Source organism: Rhinichthys klamathensis, unplaced genomic scaffold, assembly GCF_029890125.1.
Source record: "Rhinichthys klamathensis goyatoka isolate OS25496 unplaced genomic scaffold, OSU_Roscu_1.1 h1tg000019l_1, whole genome shotgun sequence".
Lineage (NCBI taxonomy): Eukaryota > Metazoa > Chordata > Actinopteri > Cypriniformes > Leuciscidae > Rhinichthys > Rhinichthys klamathensis.
In genome coordinates this window covers 6,998,428-7,023,763 of record NW_026606570.1, presented here as the reverse complement: position 1 = coordinate 7,023,763, position 25,336 = coordinate 6,998,428, and the positions used below count along the sequence as shown (strand labels likewise).

At 38.3% G+C, this 25,336-nt stretch overlaps 1 protein-coding gene across 1 annotated transcript in view; it reads left to right on the top strand.

Annotated features, from left to right (window-relative positions):
• Nucleotides 1–25,336, top strand: part of setbp1 (SET binding protein 1) — an 81,479-nt gene that overhangs the window by 11,078 nt on the left and 45,065 nt on the right. The window contains exon 2 of the mRNA XM_056237574.1: nt 13,395–14,028. Within this exon, the coding sequence (XP_056093549.1) occupies nt 13,558–14,028 (471 nt within the window). The 5' untranslated portion in view covers nt 13,395–13,557. The remainder of the gene's footprint in view (nt 1–13,394; nt 14,029–25,336) is intronic.

Sequence of the window (25,336 nt, the reverse complement as noted above, 5' to 3'; positions counted from 1 at the left end):
TTTAGTTTAAATGTTCATGTTCAGGTTTCGCACGTGCGTCAACACCCGGGTGATGACGGCGTAATTCAATGGTCATGTCCGAGCATATAACACTCGCATTGAACAAAGTTTACAAAGAGTGACCGTTTTGTTCATGTTCTTTTGATCATCATTGCTGTTGTAATGTATTTTTGGGGAGCCTGCATGTGCATCCACCGACAGAAACATACATTAGCGGAACTGTCTGTTTTACGCGCTGTTATTTTTTTTATATATGCGTCATCAGATTTTGAGATGAACCGAAGTGCAGGTGCATGCCGAACCATGGGTGGAGAACGGTACATTTCGAATATTTTTTTTATTTAATTTTTTACCGAGAACCCCTAAGACGTAGCCAGAGAGAGTGGTCATAACTGATTTGATGTATGAAATTGATAACTGATTTCTTACCTCTGCAAAAACTCCAGCGTTGCTCCTTGGCCTGCTGGGTACGAGATGTTCAGGCAGTTGTAGGAGGCAAACATCAACCCAACAGCAACACTGTCTGAGGATGGTGAAGTGGCTATTAAAGGGATACTCCACCCAAAAATGAAAATTCTGTCATCATTTACTCACCCTCAAGTTGTTGCAAACCTGTATGAGTTTCTTTCTTCTGCTGAACACAAAGGAAGATATTTTGAAGAACGATTCAACAACTCACAACAACTTATCTAGAGAGAGAGAAAGAGAGAGAGAAAGAGAAAGAGAAAGAGAAAGAGAGAGAGAGAGAAAGAGAAACATGTGAATGGGACATGTTAATTCAGAAATCTGCAAAAATCCAAAGAAGTGTGTATTGAACCCTGTCAGTGTCTGTGCTCCTGTTTCTGTGTGTGTGTGTGCTTTAATGAAGGGAGTGCATTCATTTAGATTGGTGATTAAACTGACTAGAACTACCATTGAATTCAACTGTTTGAACGGACACCTTCCTACCAATACAGAACATGAATTATATGAATTAAATTTCAAAATCGCTGGTAGCCCTTCGGGCAGGCACCCTTTAGATTTTGGTTATCCAAAATGAATTTAAGTAGCCCGAATGAAAGTGTCAGTGACTTTCGCAGTTTTCTCCACTGTGCACCCGATCATCACATTACAATTATTCAAATTCTCAGTGTTAACTGTAACATTTATTTAAATGCAAAATTTCATTTCCTTAATAGCCTAAACAGACTTTACACTGTTTCCGCACTGTAACCCGAACCCAAACACAAGAAATTAAATACATTCAGTCCAAGCAGAGGCTGGATATAGGCTTTATTAATTTATTGTCATATACATAAAGCGCTTCACAGCCGTTACACATCACATAACCAACACTTGATTTGTGCCGTTAGACTACTTCAATAAAACGCTCCCACGCGGTACTTGACTTTCCTTCCTTTTGTTTAGTTTTTAATTCAGGAAATTCTGAAAATTAGTACCTGAAGGGAAAAAAAAACAACTTTACACACGTTTATATTACCAATCATTATGTTGGAAAATTCTTATCAGAATAATTTCTGTTAAGCTTGTGTATATTTTTAGGTAAAACTGTTAAAGCTGCCGCTGGCAACATTTTTTTGATCATATTCAGTGAAATCGACACTATAATCCGACAGAACAACATAAATAAAGTGGTTTTAGAAAAAAACCCGAGCTTCTAACGTGTTATTTGTTTTGCAAATATCCACAGCTCCCGGATCATCGGGTCCAATCAGCGCAGGGGGGTGTGAGATCTGACTGTCAATCACAGATCGGGCACACGCCGCCCCTCGTGTACGTTCGTTACAATCACATGCACACGCCGGAAGTTCGCGCAGTAACAAAGAGTGATGGCGGAAAATCAAGTAAGCTCATTTAGAGTATAAATGACGTTAGCAAATGCAATCTATCGGTAGATTAGCCAGGACAGCATACCTCCAAATACTCCATGGTGTTGATGGATGCTGATGAGACGGGCGCGTTCACTCATCTGGTGCACACGCACTGACGAGCATGAACTCGATGGGAGGGTATTCGTTGATAGTGGGGGAGGGCCATGAGAGTTGTAAACATTAAAATTTTTGCCTAAGTCCACTCAATCTGCCAGACTTTGCCGACTGCAGCTTTAAGTTATTGTAGGTTTTTTTCATTTGTTTTACATACTGTCCACTAGGGGGTGCTAGATGCATGTTATCCTTGATTTGTTTCACCTTCGTTGCGTTTTACAGTGAAATGAGAGTTCCGTGTCTTTAATAAAATCAAGACATTAATGATTTACCTCTCATCCACCCGCTACCCACCTGCAATTGTTTAGTATATATTATATTAATTATTTTTCTTTAGATAACAAGTCAAGAGAGTGAACAATGCAAATCAAGGAAGGAATTTTATTTCACTATTTAAGATACCCGTCGAGCAGGGACGTGAGATGCATTTTGGTAGCCCGACTGGAAGATACAATAGCCCCAGGACGTCGGGTTAGCGATTTTGTGAGCCCTGGTAAGGCATCCTAATGAATCTGGTCTCAGATGAGTTTGAAATTTTAATCCCAACCTCGCCTCCGAAAACACAATTTTTGAGCTTTTAGACAAAGTCTATGTCGAAAAAAAGGAATTAAAAATTCCAAATTCGTATATTATATTCATGTCATGTGTATACCAATGGTTTATTATTAATTATTATTAATTTGACACCTCAAATTATATTCAGGTAAGAAACTACAGAAATTAAATAAAGTAATTAAATGTAAAAAATAACACTGTAGACTATAGCCTAGACGTCATTGTAAAAATTAAATACATAATGATTGAGTGCTTACAATTAAAGTTACAAGAGCAGCGAGTGATTTTCTTTTTGTTTTTTGATTTATATTTTTATTTTTATCAGCTTATGTATGGATCCAATATACGGTTACACAACATGCGCTGTCTTTCTCAACTATTTACGTTCCCAAACTGACTGTGTTTACCTAAATACTTGCCAAGACGGGCATTTTTAGACATAATGTTGTGTGACCGCTTCAGCAATATGCAACGAAAAACTACCTTTATTATATACTTGCGAGCTGTTTGAGAGGCGGCTTTATGTGCGTACCACTTACATGGATCAGTGGTGCACGTGCTTTTGCGAAACCTGCAGGAATTAGTCAAATTATGCACAATACAAGCACTATTCAACCGGAGCGAATGAGACGGGTGTGTGTCAAACTGTAAATTCGCCAGGTTGTATCGATACTGCAGAAAAGGAATATTGGAACCATGTCAGATATTTTAGTATCAATACATATCGAAATATCGATATTTTTGACAACACTATATTACACTGGGCAGCATGCGCATTTACAGCATATTTCGGTAATTTTACAGATAATTTCAAAATACATAATCTTTTTTTAGTACAGTGTAGTGTACTATGACTTCAGTAAATATGTAAATTAAGTAACAAAAAGTTCTTTAAATTATATTCACACTGTTTATTTTTTGGATAATTTCCATATCTACAACTACAATCCACAGATCCTCATAAACTAACATTAGAAAAGTGCAAACTGGTGGAGTAGTTTAGTAGCGTGTTTAAGGCGACGACCAGTTGAGTCGTGGTTTGCGCACAGTCTGCCGCCAATAAAAACAGTGCCTTTTTTGTTGATTATACAAGAAGGCAATTGTGATTTAATTTTCAGGCCTAACTTGTATCGGTTCTTTTTGAGGTCATTGGATTGTAAAATCTTTTCAACCATGCCCCTCATGTCACTTTAGCACCTTGTCCCATTAGTGTTGGCTGTTGTGGCAGCCCAGCCATTCAAGAAACTAGATTTCTTAACTGGCCTTGAAATTAACATCACGGTCAGCCTTTCACTGTGTGACTGTGTCTGGTCAAGGCTCTGGAAAAGAAAGCATGCTTTTTAGACAGCAGACACATTTGGTTTAATTCTGTTTCAATCCTGGCATCCTCACCAGCTACCAGTGAGTGTTTATTTACGTCCCACCATTGATGTAGAATATATTTGTGTAGCCGCCCGAAGCTACGGCACATAGAGTGTGTAATTCAGCCGTGTCAAGACAATTGATGTCTGCCTTGAACAAATATGGCCGGGATTGTGAAGTTTCCCTTCGTTTGTAGAACTGTGCCACTTCTGAGGGGTCTATTGATGTTAGCCAGAGTAGACGCCTTATTTGATTTAACACAAACGAAAATCAGACTGTGAGGGAGAAGTACAGTCCGTTCAATATGGTGTGCTGCTGTGTGCATGGGTGTTCGCTCGTTCAAGCTGACAAAACACAAAAAATATGTCTTTCCAAAAAAAGAATCGTTAATAGAAACTCCATTGAACGGACTGTACTTCTGTCCTTCACCGTGTTTCTTGGCAATAACAATTAGGCTTGGATTATATCCAGTATTTACCATATTTATTTTCAATAATTTTTACTAATTTTAAGCAACATTGTAAATATTGCAGTGATAATGTGCTTTTTATTTGTTCCTTAAAGTTGCAATTAAACGTAAAGTAAACTGAGTAGTGCGTAAAATAGTGCTAGATCTTTTCTTCCTTATTGTGATACATCTGCGTAATGGATTGTAGACAAAAAGCAGGGTGGGGACATTATCTATTGGTTGTTGATTGGATTTTGAGGTGTGGGCATTATATTAAAAATGATTTCAATGGCATAATGTTTGGCAAAGTCCGGCATTTGTCACCAGTGAGAAGTCTATCGTTTTCTTCACAAGATCCAGTTATGAAATTTTGATTAAAATGTCTCCAAAAAAAAAAAGGAAGAAGAAATATATGCATGAACGAATTGTTCATTATTGATCATTATCCTTCTTTGCTTTGATTAGTAACAAAAACACAGTCAGTTTGAATCAGTTCCTTTGCAAACTGTTCATTTCAGTGAAAAGATTCAAAACTCTGATTCAACAAATAATTTAAGTCATCATCCGGAGAAGTCTCAGCATGGCATGTTTCATATGTTAAAATGTTTTAACGAAAAATATAGTTGCTTATTTAGCTTTATCGCACAGCCCTAATACTGACTCCCCAATGATTAGAGGATAAAAAGACACAAACTGAAGGCCTCTATTGGCTCGTTTCCACCGAGCGAGACAGGACAGTACAGTACAATTCAGGACGGTAGACCCTGATCCGTCTTGCATTCCCACCACCAACAGCACCCTTAATTGATAGGCGTGGTGTATGCCGGAAAGTAGCGATCGACGTCATTCTCGCACGAAAAAGAAAGCGACACAGTAAACAACAATGGAGGACATACAACAGATCTTGTTCTTGGTTCTCGGATGTGGCTGTTTGTCACAAGACAAAAAAACATTGTGTTGCAGTGGTATTTAGTTTGAACTGTCTATTAAAGAATGGTGTTGTCATTCCCCTTGTAGCACGTGCAAGTGACGATTCTCTGTTAACCAATCAACGTTCTGAGTAGCTCCGCCCTTTATAAGTTGGCACAACTTAAGTAAGCAGAACTGACATATTTTTATTTTGTATTTGTACATTTGAATTGTTCTTAACTTGAAATGTTTGAGTACACTAATTCATACATTTAACTTAAAATTTCATGTAATCTCAATGTGAACACTTTTATTAGTATAAACTTAGCTAGCTTTAACAAGCTAGTTTGCTAACATACTATTTTGTTAACATCTTAACAATAGTATGCTATACAGTAACACTTGCAGCAATATAAAGGTTTTATTTGCTCTCAAATCAAGCTCATGCACCACTTGTCACCATGATGGTAACTATACTAAAACCAACATTAACAGAAATTCTTCTAAATTAGCATAACGAAACATTAATCATTACTAAATCACCCGCTTAACATTAATTAGGGGTGGGAGAAAAAATCGATCCATCGATGCATCGCGATTCTCTCTCCAACGATTCTGGATCGATTCTGAGAATTCCAGAATCGATTCTGAGCTTAGTTTTTAACCAGATGTGCGATGACGTTGAGTTTGCTTTAGAAACCGTATTCTGCTTGCTTCCAATTCCTCACACACATACACCACTCGAACCTTCCGTAAAATAATCTTTCATAAAGTTCGGAAAGGTTGAAGCGAATTACAAGGACATTCACAGGCTTCATTGCACAGGATACGCTGTGAGAGACGCGCGCTTTCTTTGATGTTACACTTGAAGTGTGCTGTCTCGCCCGTCGTAGGGCTGGGCGATATATCGATATAAAAGATATATCGATATATTTTTAAATGCGATATGGAATTAGACCATATCGCATATATCGATATAGTTCAAATTTGCGCCGTGCTCCAGCTGCTGACTGCTTTTGAAGAAGTCGTATCGTGCATTCTATCAGTTCTGGCGCTTCCGTCTCAACAGCCTAGTGTACAATGCGACAAATACTCGCTGATATAAATACTTAATCAATTGTTAACGCTGAGGAATGGGAGACTGCAGGTCACAAAAGTGCATTGTTTGCATGTGCTTTAAAAGCCTTGCCGGTAAAACATGTCATTCGATGATACGCTGTTCTAACATCCGCTTTTCTGAGCGCTATACACCCGACGCGCACATGCACTAAACGCACATAAAAAACGCACATGCACATCTTTCAAGTCTTATTGCGCAAATACTGTCAAATACACACAATGTTTACATAAAGAAAGTTGGTTATGTCTAAACTGAAAGCAAACCGAGAAAATTGAGAGAAATCTGTGTGTGTATTAGACCTGGCGCGTGTCTTAAAGAGACATAGTCCTAATAGTAAACATGCAGCCGCTTGTCCTTAAAGGGATAGTTCACCCCAAAAAAATAATTCTGTCATTATTTACTCACTGTAATGTTGTTCCAAACATTCATTAATTTATTTATTGTGCTGAACAGAAAATAAGATATTTTGAAGAATGTGGGGAACCAGACAGTTGCTGATCCCCATTGACTTCCATAGGAAAAAAATATACTATAAGTCACTGGGGTACATCAACTGTTTGGTTACCCACATTCTTCCAAATAACTTCAACAGAGGAAAGAAACTTATTCAGGTTTAAAACAACTTGAGAGAGTAAATGATGACAATTAATATTTTTGGGAGAACTATCTATTTAATGTTAATAAAACAACAAAACAGAGGAAATCACTCACTGCTCTTGATGGAGAACTTTAACAGTAGTTTTAATAAGAATCAATGTATAACTTATACAGTGAAGTCCATATTTGGCTTTGAACATTTGCTCTCACTTTGCGGAAAAAATATCGGGATATATATTGTATATCGATATTCAGCCTAAATATATTGGGATATGACTTTTGGTCCATATCGCCCAGCCCTAGCCCGTCGGTATTTTCCTTACAAATACTCTACGAAGTCATCATTTATGTGGTTTGGAATGCAGTGGACTTATATATTTAAAATATGAATCTCAATAAGTAACAGAAGGCTGCTTTCAATTTCAAATGCTGACGCGCGCTTTGTTTGTGAGACTGCTCGCGCATGCGGCTGTGCGACTCCGTGTAGTGGTTTAATGTACTTGTGCAAAATTAACGTAAACACAGCCAGTTATGTCTTAAGGGATTAAACGGACAGGACACACCGCATTACTTCTTTTATTTCAAAAGAGATGCGTGCGTGAATGCAGCTTAATAGATCTCCCGCAGTCTATGATGTCATAGTAAAAAACAACAGTAAAGATGAAGAAAAATCACTCACAGTTCTTGAATGGAAAACGTTCAGATAATCTATAGGCTACTGAAAGCACTTTTTGTTTGTTGTTTGTTATATTTTTCTATGCTCCTCTTTATTATTTGTTATATTAGTTTAAAATTCTTAACATACAACTGTTTTAATAAAAACAAATTAATTTGTAATTATTTTTTAAAAAGTACTTAATTACTTATGTAAACTAATGAATTAATAAGGGGGGGAAAGATAGATAAAGAATCGTTCTGGAATCGGATCGTGACTCCCAGAATCGGAATCGGATCGGATCGTGAGGTGACCATAGATTCCCACCCCTAACATTAATTGTTAAATAATAATTGTATAATAAAAAATAATTGCACAAAAAAACATTGTATTACACTTAATTTTAGCATTTACTCTCCCTTTCGAGTGCCATCGGCAAAGCATGCTGGGAAATATACATCCCAGCCGTTTCAGTTAAACTTAAGTTCGTCTAAATTAAAAGAAATAATTTCATAAAACTCAAAACAATGAAACAGTTCAGTTTACTTAAAATATATCCATTCTGTGAACTTGAAAGAAAAAGAAAGTGCTAAATACTCATAAAAGTTAATTTGACTGAACTAATTAGTTTAATTTAAGTTTTTCCTACTCAAACCAATTAAGTATTTTGAGCGTTAGGGTTTACAGGACTACTGTGCTAGGTACCCCAACAGAAGGGTCCCAAAAAAGTGGTACGGTTCGGTATTTTGGTACCCATTCTTCACAACTTCTGACTATCGAGACGGAAATAATTGTGTACCGGCGTTTTGTACTTTCCTGTGCCATACCGCTCTGTGGAAACAAGCCATTAGTGACCATTTAATGGACACAAATACTCATTGGATATAGGATAAGAATGAAGACTAATGCAGGAAACTAATAGAACAATTATTGTAAACAATTGAGTATTAAAGTATGTTTATTATTTTAATTGTAACTGGATCCCTTTGGTATCTTATCAAAAAGATGATGATAAAGCTACTTAGTTTCCTCTGTTTACCACCAGACCTCAACAAAGTGTGAGCACACATGGTTGTTTGGCAAGGCTATTTGTGAGTCTACCTCAAGCCTGCTCTCTGTTCATGGCCTTAAAAGGGACGGGGACAGAAAGGAATCCTCTCACCACCGCACACAGTCTTGACACCCGACTACAGATTGTGTCCGTTCAAAAAAAGTCCTTAGAGCACAGGCTTTGAAAGAAGCCCTGAACATACTGTCATTTTAAAATCAGGGATCAATTGTAACGTTTTTTTAGGAGCTCAGTTTGTGCTTGCCCTACCAACATCTTCACTGGCACTTTTTTATTTAAAATAAAATATATATTCAAAATAAAAATGAGCAATTTATAATATATAATATACAGCTTTAATGAAGTTGCATACACCGCTCCATAAAGGTAGTTGTAAATGCCCTTTTTTTTGAAAAACAATAACATTTATTTGAATATTTTCAATCAAAATTACCAAGATTCCAGGGCTATTACAAGTCCAGCTACATAACTTTACCTTGAAGACTCAATTTAAATAGTTAAATTTGCTACAGAAATGTTCAGCACATCACACAAAACCAGTTTCTAAGGCATAAAAAAATGTATGTATACGATTTAGTGACACTGGTCTGGCCTGACAGGGCGAATGGCAGTTCTGGCAACCAGCCCCTAGGTTGTTAAGCTCTGATTACAGTTTATTTTTGTCATTTTCAGCAACTATTGAAACACATTTGATTGATTTATAGTCATAACCCAGTTGAGCTGATTTTGTTGAGCTGAGCTAGATGAATTGCCCCCTGATGCTCTGATCATCTTAATTGAGATGCATCAGAAAAGAGGGCAGATCAGTATGCAAAGCCCCTTGAGTATGAGCTTCTGAATATATGCCCCCCTTTGAGTCTGCCACAGGCAGTGCTGCTGACACAGAACTGCTTTATGTGTTGTAGTTACCCACGGTCTGCCCGGGGCGTATTTGTGATAATAATAAACCTGTTTATGAGCAGACTGTTTTCTTACACAATTAGTGTGCAGTTAGCGTGCCCACTATACCAGACAGGGCTCTCTGTTACATAAACTGGGTGTTGGGGATTAGTATTGTGTAAGAAGCAATATCTTTGTGAGTGTATGGATTAGACTTACACAACCAGGAATCACACTGAGTCAAGAAATCTCCAGCCTTGATTATTGACTGGCTATGTGAACAACCGTATTTACTTGTGGAAGTGAATGCCAACAGTTTAGTCCGTATTGTGTAGATCTTTTTGACAAAAGTAGTGCTAGTGACTTGAGACAAACGTGGTTGGTTGATGGAGATTTGTTCTGAATAGTTGCTAGGTGGTTGCTAGGTTGTTCTGAGTGGTTCCTAGGTGGTCGCTAGGGTGTTTTGATTGGACACTTATAGCAAAGAATAGGGATGTGACTAGTCATTAAACGATACTGCTACTGCAAGTGGACTTAAAAATACTAGTTTAATTTTTTTTGCACATTTAATGTTTTGCTTTATATTTATAAATTACCATAATGTTAGTTACATTTTAAAATGAATATATTATTTGGATCTGGAGTGGAAAACAAAATCATTTCATTTTAGATGAAGATTGCGTATTTTGCATGCGTTAGTTTTCTCTGTGACACACAGAAATGTCCACTCGGAAGACGAGCAAGGTGAGGGAGGATTTTGAAATTCAAAACGTTGCTTCATATTAAAAGTAACAGCTCAGAGCTTGCAATTATTGGATGGCAGGCGTGCTACAAATGTTTAGTGAAGTTTTGTTCACGCTGCGCATCAACAGAAAACAGCACAGACTGAAAGATTTTAGATTTAACAGACCATGTCATTACTGATTAAAATCATGAAATTAATATTGTCAATCCAGAGCTGGTGTCCACATGGCTGACATGTTTAGCTGTTGTAGCTTATCCACGTTGTGTGCATGAAAAAGACGCTGAACACAGTCAAAACGTGCCATCTGAGATTTACCATTCTGTTTCGGTCACTGATTTCGGCCGGGCCCTGACCCTCCAAAACTATTTCGGCCCAAAACTGAAAATAGCTATTTTGGCTGAATATTTTAGGTAGCTGAAAATTTGGTGCATCCCTAATCGTGAGATTTACAAAATTGTAAGAAATAAAGTTGCAATTATTTAAAATGTAGTCACAATTCCAAGAAATAAAGTCCCAACTGTATTAAAATAATAAAAGACTGTAAGTCACAATTGTAAGAAATCATAACGAGTAAAAATAATCGCAATTACCTTTTATATTTTTTTACTTTAAGTCAGCTTCCATACTGAACCATATTTGTACAGAACAGTATTAAGGCCTTAAAGAGGAGTGACAACCGTTAGCTGCAGTGTGTACGTGGCCATTGTGAATTGGCGTCACATTTTTTAGTTGGTTCACCAAATAGCTAGAACACCCAAGATGCATCGGGACACTACTCAGAGGTATAGACAACTAAGATAAACAACTGGGTTTCAATTGAGGATTTGTGAATGGCCGTGTTTGAGTCGGCACGGGCTGGAATGAGAAACATGCTATTTTGACTGTCATGATATGATGGATAGATTGAGCTGTTTAGTCTAGCGTGGATCCAGGCTGTCTTGCGATAGCTGGCGTTGTTTTCAGTAGCCTCTCATCTGTCACCTGTCTGGCAGTTGAAAGGGTAAATGACACTGAGCTCTGTCTGACAACAAGCCAAGAGCAGATGAGAGACTGAGCTCGATGCTCCGAACCCTCAGTCTATACATCAATACTGACATCATGCGGCTGATGCTTGGCGAATGGAGAGTTGTGTTGATCTCCTCTCCAAAATAGAAACTGCTTGTTTCAAGGATTAGTTTTAAATGTGCCATGGTCCTCCATTCCTGGCTATTGTTAACTTTGTTTTGTCAGGATTAACTGTGTGTGTCTCCGGTCCTTGACGTATGACATAACATCCGTATGGCATCAGTCTGAGCCAATCAGAATTATTTTTAGATCTAGTTGTGCAGTCAACAGATTGTGTAACATTAACATTAATTTGTTAATCGTGGTTTGTTTGGACTGAAATAATTGATATGTTGAAAGCCGGTATCCCCCAAAAAATGATGCTAAATTTATTCAATGCCCAATTTGATGTGTGCTGTGGAGGTGTTATATTCAACCCTAATTGGGCTTTTCCAGGTCTGTGGTCGCTCAGTTTGTGGTTTGTTTGATGTCTGGAAAGTGTTTATCACTGGGCCAGAGGCCTCATTTGTTGACTTTCACACCATGACTAGGCTTACTCAACTGACCACTAAAGCAAATGAGCTGGTCAGCAATGTAATTATGGTGTCAGGGAGTTTGCCTGGAGCCAGCAGTACAACCGTTTTGGGTTGAAGACTGTGTGCTTAAACCCCGATCCTGATTAATTGGTGGTTTAACAAAGACAGATTTGTCTTGTTCAGTAATTCACCTTGCCCACTTAAATAGGAATTACAGTACTGAGGAAGTATTTCATCACTACATACCAGCCTTTGACATACTTAAGTGTTTAAAATCTATATTTAAATTTGATCAATAAACTGTCAATTATTTTCATGTAATGGCAAATAACTGATAAATGGCTGATTTTAAAATGATATACTGTTGTGTCTAAATAAATGTCAAATAAAAATTAAACATTTTAGTTCAGACTAAAATCAGTGGTTTAAATCTAAATGTTGGCATCTTAGCATTATAATGTGCAGTATTAAAAATGGATATTAATTTTTAGTTTTGCTACAGATTAAGAAAAAGATTCTTGAATGAAATGAACCCCCGGTTTCACAGACGAGGCTTAAGACTAGTCTCAGACTAAAATGCATGTTTAAGCGGTTTTAACTAAGGGCAACTTGCTCTGACTGACGTATCTTAAAATATGCCACTGCCATTGTTTTGTCTCAAGATGCACACCAGTAATGTTTTTTCTAAGGCACGTTTATAAAAGCTAATTGAACTAAGCTTAATCTAAGCCCTGTCTGTGGAACCGGGCCCATGTGTTTTTCAAGATTAATTTGAGCGTTAGATGATGTCACCATTAGAAAAATTTGGTCGATACCGATAATTCTTCTTTAAAAAACGATATATTGGCCTATAAATCTAAATCCAGATTTTTATTGAATTTTTGAGAGTCTGGTTAAAAAAAAATCAATTCTCACCATTAAAAGCCATGTCCCAAGCACACAATTATAATGTTATCATAATTTTATGTAGCCTATATGACACTTGTGGTTCACATGTTGCACTTAACTGTATTTACCTTTTTAAAGTGATTTAAATTATATTTCAAGCAATTTAAAACCAGTCATGGCGACCAGTGCGTATCTGAAGAGTCTCAGCTGAAGGAAATAATCCATTATTTATCGCCTTTAATCAGATAAATCATGCATCTCTAATTAAAAATAATTAAAATGACTTTTGGTATTTATTAATACACATCTATGTTTACCTCATTGAACTTATGAGATTTGTCTGGAGCGGGCTACTCAGCACTAACAGAAATAGAAACCTAAAGTGCTAACAATACATCTTGTCACTTGTTGCTACTTGTTAGAACAACAGAAACTGATTAATGGGATTTACCCATGTTACGACATGTTAGTGAGAATGTGATTTGTACTAAATGATTTGATACAGACTGTTTACTTGTTTAATAGGATTTAGCATGTCTCATATATGAATGTTTATAGTTTTAATCAACTAATAATTTCCTCTTTTTTGACTCTACTTTCAGTTTCACCTGGGAAAAACTCCACCTTATCAAGATTTATAAGATTCCGGGAGCAGTAGAGCAAAAAGCCATCCCTCACTGATTAAACTCAATCACCCGGACCGGTGCCCAACTGTCCTTTTGGGTCCCTGTTTCCTGATTCTTGGACCAAGCTTTGAGATTGTCAATGGAGCAAAGAGACCTTAATCGGACGGCCCGGCCCAAAGGAAACGAGGAGTTCTTCTCCACTGTTACCACCATCAACAGAGCAGACCTCAGTGAGGTGGGTCTCCTCGCCAGTCCAATGAAGAGCCTCCCTTTACCTGGAGAGCAACAGGACCATGAAGAGGACGAAGACCTCGGTCTGGGGAAGGACATGGATGTCACTTCCAATGCGGACAGTGAGAGGTGGGGGCAGGGAGATGGGCTGGAGGAGCAGGAATTCTCCATCAAGGAGGCCAGTTTCTCCGAAGGCAGCTTGAAGTTGAAGATCCAAACAACCAAGCGGGCCAAGAAGCCTCCAAAGAACCTGGAGAACTACATCTGTCCTCCTGAGATCCGCATCACCATCAAGCAGCCAGGAGAGCAGAAGACCGCCAAGCAAGCCAAGAGTGGCAAGGGAGGGAAAGAGGAAGATAAAGGACCACCCAGAAAAAGGGTTAGTGTAACCGTCACTCTTTAGAAATGCTGTTGTTTTCTTGTGTCATGTGATCACTTTGTTGTGTTGATTTGATATGGTATTACAGCAATTGCCAGTATGGACCGTAGTCAGATTAGATGTGATATTGAATTTGACTGCAGTGTAATCGAGCCATGGTCAGCTGATAAAATATGAAAAAATGTCTTTCCTATAATGGAAGCCTGTTTAGATATTTTTTCTTTTGCGTTTTTTTTTTTCATTAACAAAATATTTATTTTGTGAATTTATAATGTGATTTTGGGTCATTATGATCATTATGAACAGGAAGTAAGTAATTAATATGAATACCTTTTGATTTCAACTCACAATTCTGAGAAAGAAAGTGTGAATTAGGGATCCACAATATAACGGCATTGGCCATTTTTAATATTATCATTATCGGCTCGATAAGAAAGTTGTCCGATATATTAAAGCCGATAAATAATGGATTATTTCCTTCAGCTAAGACACTTCAGATGCGCACTGTTCGCCATGATGGTTTTGATATGCTTGAAATATGATTGGAATCACTTAAAAAAAGGAACATATTGTTAAGTGCAACATGTGCTGCCATTTAGGCTGTCATGTAGGCTCCATAAAATTATGAGAACATGGGACATATAATTGTGTGCTTGGGACATGGTTTTTAAGGGTGAGACTTTTTTATTTGTAATCAAGCTCTCAATAAGTATATAAAAAAAAATTGGATTTCGATTTATCAAAATTTATCCATTTAAGAATTATCAGTATCGGCCAAAATGCTCATATCGGTGGATCCCAAGTGTGAATTGCAAAATATAAGCTTGCAATTTTGACAAAGAATACTCACAATTATTTTTTCTCAGAATTGTAAGATAAAAAGCAGCAATTACCTTTTAATTACGTGGCAGAAACAGGCTTCCGAGGTGAACCAAATAAAAATATTCGTAAAGAATGCATTATGAAAAATAGATGCAACCTACGACATATTGGGCCTCATTCATGAAGCATTAGAAAAACAAATTTCTGTATAAATCATTTGTTAGTTGAAATTCTTGTGTAAATTTGCAAACGTTTCAAGTTACATCCCTCTCCCATCCTTGTTTGTGTCAAATTAACTATGGCATCTGACTAAGGTTCTTAAGCTAGGTACTACAATAACTAACCACTTAGACATTTTATCATGCCAATTACATCTTTACAGCTCATATTCTCAATTTTGTGAACATTGCATTTGACATGTCCTTTTCATTGAACAATCCACATGGTATTTGAAGTCTGTACTCTTCTCTTTAAAAAAGAAAAATCACATTTGTGCTGGGCTTAGATAATACAATTGCATTTTCTGGGCTTTCGGCTTTTTGGCAACTTGTCAAATGAAGTGTGTCCAGCGTGTGCCATAGAGTAACGTAACAGCTAGTCATTAACCTTTTGTGGCATTTAGACTCAGCGAGTTCATTGACTTGTGTATAATCCAGATATCTTTAGTGTAAAGGGCCTTTTTTGAATATTTGAGACTCTTTTATATTTGGGATAAGAGAATTATATGAGTAGAATGATTTTTGGACATGGTACCATGGTAATTTCGTGTGTTTTTTCAGCATGCTTTATGGTACAGTTGTACACAGCTAATCTTTGAAGTCACTTAGAGTACCATGTAAATACTAGGAATGTACTATACTGTTTTCAAAATCAACTAGTTGTGACTCCCTAGGCTACAAGGTAGACCTGTATATTTAGGCTGGTCTTGAGTTTTTAATACAGAAGATGGTTTAGTTCACCCAAAAATATTGTATTTCTCTCATGTTGCTCCAAACCCATACGACTTTCATTCATCTTTCTTTGAACCACAAATGAAAATATTTGAACGAAACCTGAGAGATTTCTGTCTCTCCACTGAAAGTCCATGACTGACTGAATTTTCATTTTTGGATGATCTCATCATTTAATACAACAAGAACTCAATAATCATGGAGCAAGATGCTCTAAAAACAGCATTGCGTTGGCCAATATGTCTGTCTGTGGAGTACGAGTATAACTGTAGTGTGCATACATTCAGAAAATGGTGCAAAACATAGCATGTTGCCAGTGTGACATAGCCTAGAAATCTAGACGCACCCTAGCGGCAGCAAATTTTATTTTGCAGCCAGGGTGGTCTAGCAACTCTCCGTTGGCTTTCGAGCTGGAACAACCAAACTCTAGCCAGGCCAATCACATCGTCTATAGAGTCGGCGGGCGGGCTTAACATAATGACGACAGAGTTGCGACGGTTCCCTGCTACTTGAAAACAAAGAATGGCTGCTGCTGCTGGCGAACAGCGGTCTTTCGAATCGGCTTTGGCCGCGACTCTGGAGGACTTGGAGTTAACTTTTCTTTGAGAAAAGAACAAAGAAAAACACTTAAGTCCTTCTTAAAAAAGGAAGATGTGTTCTTGGTTTTGTCGACCAGATACGGCAAAAGTTTAATCTATCAACTAGCTCCACTGGTGGGAAAACGCTCTGGTTGGCTATTGCGTGCAGAGGGAATTTAAAAGACAACCGTTTATCCCGCCCCTCGGACTGAGCTCTGCCAATGGTGAGTTCCCAGACCCAACATCTTGATTAGGGATGGGACGGTATGAAAATTTCATATCACGATTATAGTGACCAAATTATCGTGATTATCAATATTACCACGGTTTTGTTAAAACGAGATGAAAGTGTTCAAAAAGAACTTATGCTCGCACTGAAAACATTTTAAAAAGTTTTATATTTAATAAATCTACAAACAACAAATAAAACAAGCGGCTCTATGCACTTTTTAAAGCAAGATTCTATTCTGTGGCATTTCCGTCCTTATAATGACCGTCGTCAATAGCAACGCATTATAACACAGCACATCCATGTATCATGCGCTCTCTCATTTCATTCAAATACAACTTGCCGTCTTGACTCTTGCATCTCCGTTTTTGATTGTATTGAAAATGAAATCAGAGATGATTTATTATTTACCGAGTTTGATAATATTGTTGTGATCATCTTGTCTGGACGAGTTTTGTACGCTTTACAAAATGGATTTAACAGGTAAGATTTAAAACATTAATCTCAATTCAATATCTCCCCGTAATTATGTGGTAAAAAAAAAATCTGTATAATAAGTGTACAATAAATATATACATTATTATCTCTTAAAGTCACTCTTAATTGAACGTGTTTGTTCGTCTTTGGCTCAAAGCCACTTGCTGAGAACTTTTCTTCGCGGAAGCTTCACGTTTATTTAAAGTGAGTGAGATAAAATATTTAAACTCAAAATAACATTTTGTGCCCAATTATTTCCCAGACGTAGTTTTGGTACTGGGGTCAAAGTTAACTTGCCTTGCGTTCGCTACAACAGTGGGTGATGGTCACACAAGACGATCGGCAGATTTGAAGTGTTTCCCCCTATTGCAGCGACTTTTTTGTGCATGTTCGGCAGACAGGGTGACCATCCTCGATTAAGTTTCCCTCAAAACTTTTGTAAAAACCAAAATATGACCACACCTCAGATTTGGACCTCTTAAAAGGCTGGAAAATCTCCTGAGTACTGCCTTCCGCCATTCCTTCTTGAATAAAAAAAAACAAACTTTGTGCGCTGCGTGCCTGCGTCGGACTGTGGACATGATTTATAGTATTAAAATCGCGATAATCAAACACGGTTTTAATGATAATTAAATTGTAAACGATAATACTAACCGTCAGTACTACATTTTATCGTGGTTTATAGTGAAACCGGTAATCGTCCCATCCCTAATCTTGATGTGGGTCTGGCTTGCCAGTAGGGGTGGTTAATCTGTCTGATTTCCCGATTCGATTCGATTACGATTATTGAAGTCCCGATTCGATTACAGTCGATTTTCGATTATTAACGATTCTCGATTAGCGATTATTGATTTTCCATTTCACAACAGTAAACGAAAATACACTACAAAGTGTTTGCAGTATTAAAAAAAGTCAGCTGCTGAATTACTTAACTCTTTTATTGAGTAACAACAACTCAAAGCACTTTCTGTGTCGTGTAGTTATAACTTCAGAATTATTTGTATGTAGCTTATGTTCTGTAGAACACAGAAATGAATACATCACATTGTGTTGTGACTCATCAAGTTGAACTAAACAATAACAAATAAATGAAAGGCTTATTTCCTTTAGGAAGTAGATCAGAACCAACATACTGTAGAAATTGGACAATTTTCTTCTTGAAAGACAAGGTGTTGTAGCAAGCAACGCTCGTTAGGCCGGAGACACACTGGCTGCGTGGCGTGAGCGTGGCGTTTCTGTTGCGTGTCAGCTGCGTCGCGTTTTCTGTGTCTTTGCACACCAGAAACGTGTCTGACGCGGCGCCGCTGCTGCTAGGTGACATAGAGGGACAGTCTACATTTGGGTTAGCGGTGTGTTAATCCTTACTACAACAATTTCAACTCTTGCCTCTTGCCTTTACAACAACAATTTCAACTGTTATCACACATCTTCCAAAATCCGAAAAATAGGGAAGTGGGCTGTCTGTTTATTTCAATAACATTTACAAATTTTGTGTAGCTTTAAAGAGCCTATATTTAGCCTGATGGTGGCCCGTCACTCAGAAGACACACTATGTTGTTATTGTAGCTTATTATCATTATATCCTCCTGAGGCCCAGAACGTTTTTTTCAAAAGTTTTTTTCTTCTTCATGTAATCACATTGTTAAGACCATAAGAAACAAATGAAAAAAAGAGATATTTTATTCATATGTTATGCTATGACCTCTGTAGTGAACACCAGGACTCGATTGTTTAAAAAATAAAAATGAAATAAATTTGTATATAGGCAAAAATAATGGCAATATTTGAAAATCGATAATTATTATTATTATTTGTTTAAATTACATTGATATCTGAATTTATATCAAAACCTAGACTTTCAAACATCAAAATGTAATTTATTAATATGTATTCGTGTACAAAATGACATATAAACATCGTTTCCTATTCTATTTTGCCTGGAAACGCTTCCAACACGCTTGCGTGTCGCGTGAAAAATAGGCGTCGGTTCTATTTCTAGCATGCACGCATGCCGCGCGGCTCATGCAGGCAGTGTGCAAGCTCTAACCTGTTAACATGGGAGCCGAAATAAAAACGGACACACCACGCAGCTGAGACGCTCACGCCACGCAGCCAGTGTGTCTCCGGCACACCTGTATGGCGAGTGGATCGCTCTGGCTGCCGTTACACGCGCTTGCTACTGGAACTGGGCGCGTTCGTGACGTTCAACTTCCGGTATAACATTTTTTACAAAATAAAATAATGCAAATTTTTTTTTTTATAATAAAAAATTGATTTTTGAAAATGTAATAATCGATTCATACTCGTCCATAACATAATCGCGATTAATCAATAATCGATTTTTTTCACCACCCCTACTTGCCAGGCTAAGTGTGACATATCCTAAGTAAAGACCATAGTATGTGAAAATGGTAATGATTCAGTACCATGGTGTTTATCAGATGTTTGATACCATCAGTGTACCATGATCCTGCTACTTCTTTTAAGGAGAGCTACAGAGGTTTCTGCCAAATTTTGTGAGTTCATGAAAATGAGAGACTCTAAAATGGCTCCTTTCAGTAAACACTTTCAGCTCACCACAGCGTGCTCTATCAAGTTTTGAAAACAGATATGTTGCATTTTCCCCGTCTTCGCAGAAGAATGAAGGATTGTGGGAGAGAATGGGAGGAGAGGCTTGTGATCCCACAGCCAGAGTCTGTAATTTGACCATAATTAGGGAGAAAAAATCTGTGCTTACTGAATCAGAGAAGGAACTGCCAGCATCAGCATCTTCCAGCAAACGCACCGCAGGCTCAAATTGATTGTTTCGTGTGGAATCTCTGGCGTTGAAACGCACTCATATCTTTTAATCTTTACAGTAATCTCTCAGGGTATGAATTATTTGTACTGTAATGGAAGAGCAGCTCCTGCTGTTTCGTGTGATGTGCATTTAAAAGCCCATCCACGTCTGCCAAACGCATTTGACTTGATCCCAACAATTGATGGTTTGATTATTGGCCTTGAATTTTGTATGTGGCTGCATGTTATCTGATTTCCCCAGGGATTTCTCTTCGCCTGGAGAGGAAGGACATTGTTGCCACAAAGCCAAAGCCAAGGGGTCTCGAATTTCTCTTATTTTCGAGCTGGGAAACTTAGCCCTCGTCCACCCAACAGAGATGAAATTTTCTAAAGCGGCAGATACACACAGCTGAGAGGGTGATGGAGAAATCAATGGAAAACCAAGGAAGGCTCAAAGAGCAACAGGGAACTGAGGCGGGAAGCCTGGAGTGCAGCTGTCTCTTTCTGGCAATCTCCACATTGACCAAAGACAGAGGGTCAAAAGGGGCAGAAGGAAGAACAGAAGAGGTGGCCTCACTCCACCGTCTAAAGTGTAGCCGTGTCTATAGAAAACCGCTCCAAAAAGGCAAAGAAAAGTGACCGCCCATCCCCCAAACACACACTACAGATGGAATCCCATTCAATTCGAGAAGGGACAGTGCCACAAACTCCTCATTTAGAGCCTCCAAATCCCATTCTGTCCTTGCCGTTTGGAGCTTATAGGCATCATGCCCAGCACCTCTTCTCATCTCTCGGTTACAAGCAGCGTGGGGTCAGGGGTTAGTGCGTAATTGAAACCGCCACGGACTCGCTGAGAATAGGGCTTACATCAGCCCACTCGGACCACGACAGCTGCTCGCTGCGTCTTCCATTCGTAGCAACAACCTTTCCCCCCCTGCTAGTGTAATCAGAACGCCAGGGCAATGGCAGTTTAGACAAACCGGCACTCTGATGAATTAACTCGAGCTCCTCACATGGATTAGACGTCCTCTTCCACTCACTCCACTTGATGACCTGTTTTGCACTTTAAGTGTTGTCGTGGGCTGCGGTGCTGGAAAATTAGTTTAATGCAGCAGAATTTTTCTGCACCCACACAATAGTGTGTGACCACACAGCCAGAAATACATCGCAGAGCCTTCTTGCTGGCATTGTAAAAGCACAGAGTCTGGATGTGCAATTAGGCGGTCTGAATATGCAGAGGTCAGGACACGTTGTGTTTGGCATCTCCATTAAGCCTTCGCAAATGGCACCTATTATTTATTTTTCCTTTTTACCAAACTGTGAAGAAAAACATTCAGTTTGAATTAACATTCTTTTGTTAAAATACTCTGAACAAATTTAAAAGGCTAGTACAAATGTTTCTGGGTGATTATAGTGATCGCCTACTTTTTTGTATTTTGCATTTTTCCTGTAAGTTTTCTTCACTGGGATTTCAAAAACGTCCTCAATAAAGAGTTCTAAACCATGAATTAATAATTATACTTCCATTAAAATGTGTAATGAAATATAATTTAAAATATTTTTGTTTGTCAAAAGTTTTTAAAAGTGGCAGTATACTATAACATATACCAAAATATTGAGCTATAGACATTTATTATTCAATGTAGTTTTTAAAATTGTGTGTGTGTGTATATATATATATATTTTTTTTTATTGAATAATAAATGTCTATATCTCAGTCTCAGTCTCAAAATCAGTCTCACTACAATCATAAACAATTATTAGAATATATATATATATATATTATATTATAATGTTTATGATTGTAGTGAGACTGATTTTATTACACAATTGCTAATGAATACATGCTTTATGGGACTGGCAAGTTTGGTGTGGTTCTCGTTTCTATGGTGACAGTGACTTCTCTGATTGGTGGATTCAAGGCGCTGTCCATTTTAGGATTAAGGATAATGTAGTTCTTCGCAGGGAATTTGGCAGTTACACAGAATATTTTAAAGATGAAGTTGATATCACACTGACCTTTGGCTTCTACAGGACCAAATATCATCACCTGCTAAGCTCTGAGCTCATGATAGGTCTGTCTTAAACAGTTTATACATTTTTGATTAAAAATCAAAAAATCAAAAAATTCTTAATGGAGATTATTACTTCTGGAACTTAAATACATTTTATATACATGCACATTCTGTGGTAGGAGATGTTAGGTTGTCCACTGAAGCGCAGTTGACTTTCAGTCTATAATGTATTTGTATCCAGTATCACCTCTGTGGTTTAACACAGTAGTGAGTTCATTGCGATGACAAGCCCGATAGAAGGTGGATCAATGCGTGAGCGTGCGCTCTCTGAGGGCCAGACGGCAGCGATCTTTGCCCCGTCACTGCTCCATGTTTGACGACAACACTTTGATTGTCAGCCATTTCCGCCGGAGCGGGCATGCTCATTGGTGCGTGTTCGTCAGGGGAGAGAGCGAGCGGCTCGAGCCCTGACTTGACAAGGAGGCCGAGAGGATCGTTTCCCCTGTCAAGACGAACTTGTGGGGCCGAACGCCTCCTTCGCGTCTCTACCTTGTATTGTCCCCCTGATTGTTCATATTTGGTTCGCATTTGCTTGAAAAAAAAAAAACGCATCCATAATCAGGTTGAGGGATGACTTCCTCTTGGAGCAACGATAGCGGAGGGGATAAGAGGTTTAAAAAACGGTGGATTGTGTAGCAGGGTAAATGCAGCTTTTGTGTAGTAATGATTGGGGAGTCTGGCAGGGAGCAGATGGGCTAGCTCTCTGTCTCATTGTGTCTGGCTCTTTCTTTTTTTCATTTTGGCTGAACTAATATGCCAGATGGTGGCAAAGAGGAAAGGCCAACAAGTGAGCCGGGGCATATGGGGAGCCTGGTTAAAATGGGACCCTACTGTGGCGGGGGATGGGCGGGAGACGTGTGATACAATAGCAGGTAATTAAGGGAAGGACTTGACTTCGCCACTAAGCCTTTGTGCGCAGCAAAATATTTTTCAGAGAACCTGCAGTCAGCCTCAGACAACACTGTTGTACACCAAATTATTCCACTGATTTCGCTCAATCAGCCATGATTATTTTTTCAGCGTTCACATCTGTGTTTGGGCCTTCATTAGGTCCTACAGTCTTTTGGATAATAGTCCAATGACACGGTCATAATATTCTCGTTATTTATACAGCATGGCCCATTCGCGATATATACACACTACTGGTCAGAAGGTTGGAATAAATATGATTTTTTTCAAATGTTTTTTAAAGTAGTTTTGTGTCCAAGGCAGTAACACAGTTATATTGTGAAATATTATTACAATTTTAAATTCTAGTTGAGTTCTATTTAAATATATATATTTTAAATGCTGAATTTTCAGCATCATTACTCCAGTCTTCATTGCACATGATTCTTCAGAAATTGCTGCTCAATTTTTTTTGTATCCATTATTATTGGGGCTCGAATTAAATTACTAATAATGTTTTTTCTATTATTATTAATGTTGAAAACATTTATGCTGCTTGGTAATTTTGTGGGGAAAATGTTGACCAAATCACTTGAGCACCAAATCAGCATAATTAGAAATATTTCTAAAGGATCATGTGACACTGAAAACTGGAGTCATGACGCTGAAAACCATTATTTTAAATAATTGTATTAATATTTCACAATATTATTGTTTTTACTGTATTTTTGCTTGAATAAATGCAGTCTTGATTAGAATAAGAGACTTATTTCAAAAACATAAAAAAATATCGTAATTATTCCAAACTTTTGACCTGTAGTGTGTGTACCTTCAATAATCAGTTTGTCTTTTGTGTGGACAAATATAATCTCTGGAGATCCCGTAATAGCCTTATCAGGCTCAAAGGTGTGTGTGTGTGTGTGTTGGGCCTATATTAAACTCTGGGTTAAAGGGTTAGTTCACCCCAAAATGAAAATTCTGTCAGTAATTACTCACCCTCATGTTGTTCCAACCCCGTAAGACTTTCGTTCATCTTTGGAACACAAATTAAGATATTTTTGATTAAATCTGAGAGCTGGATCACTCCTCCATAGGCTTCTTAAGGGATCGAAACTTGCCGGCCCAGAAAAGTTTAAGACATCGTTATACAAGTAGACTCACTATTGGCCGACGCTGGTCATGTGTGTGATGCGTGTGACGTACAACCTAGAAGCGTTGCGCAGTTACACTACGTGAAAACTCGCGGCCCACAGAGAAGGAAATTAATAGTTGAATAAAGTCGTTATTTTTGTTTGTTTTTTGCGCACAAAAAGTATTCTCGTCGCTTGATAAACTTAAGATTGAGCCACTGTAGTCACTCGGACTATTTTAACGATGTCTTAAACTTTTCTGGGCCGGCAAGTTTTGATCCCTTAAGAAGCCTATGGAGGAGTGATCCAGCTCTCAGATTTAATCAAAAATATCTTGTGTTATAATAATTGTTGTTCCGAGGATGAACGAAGGTCTTACTGGGTTGGAACAACATGAGGGTGAGTAATTACTGACAGAATTTTCATTTTGGGGTGAACTATCCCTTTAAACCCTCTGCTTGAGTTCTTCTCACTCTGTTCAATATGTATCACTTCAGCACCTCTATGTCCACACCATAGACTGTAAAAAAAGATGGATGACGCCTCTTCACTCTCTTCCATTGGTGAAAACTGAAGCCGCCAAAGTCCTAATATGGCGCTGACATCTTGCGCAGATTTGGGACCTGCTTCTGCGCAGTAGTGGACGCGGGACCCGAGTCTGCGCAGTAGTGAGCAGGAAGTAAAGCCGCGATATCAAGGTCCCGCCCTCACTCTCGCAGAAACCGTTAGTAGCCTACAGTTTACTGCAGAACAACTCATTATGTCAGTGTGAAATAAACAGTTATGGTCATGTAGAAATTAAAGCTGGAGCTCCAATCTCCTCCCGAAAATCCCCCAAAAAGTCTGTTGATGCCTCAGTGACTACTTCGTTTAGAGAAGCTGTCAATCATGACGTCACATTCCCGTTTTTAAAGTATCAAATAACTAAGACCAAACTTATTTTAAAAAAATTAACACTTAAATTTACATCAGCGTAAAAGAAAAACTACCTAAAATGACAGAAAACTTCTTTGGAAAAAAGACACTTTGGCTTCACTTTTCAGGACTTGTGCGGCACGCTTGGTCCACACACACACGCACACGGGCTCATCACTCAGGGTTACAGCCCATCAACTCTGTCTCTGTGTATACAAGCTAGCGCTCGTCCACCCGCCAAAAATCCGGCCTTTATTCCCAAATGCATAGCTCACCCAAGTGATCTACTGCCACGGACGGATCCAACTGACATATGTATCATATTTTCTTTTGGCCTGTGTGTCCCAACCATAGTTGCCAGTGAAGTGGAGTCAACAGTAATCACATCAAAAGAAATACAGACTCACATAAACTGGCGTGTTGTTTGGTTTTCCTTGGTTTACTGCCAGCGTCACCTTTCAGCTAC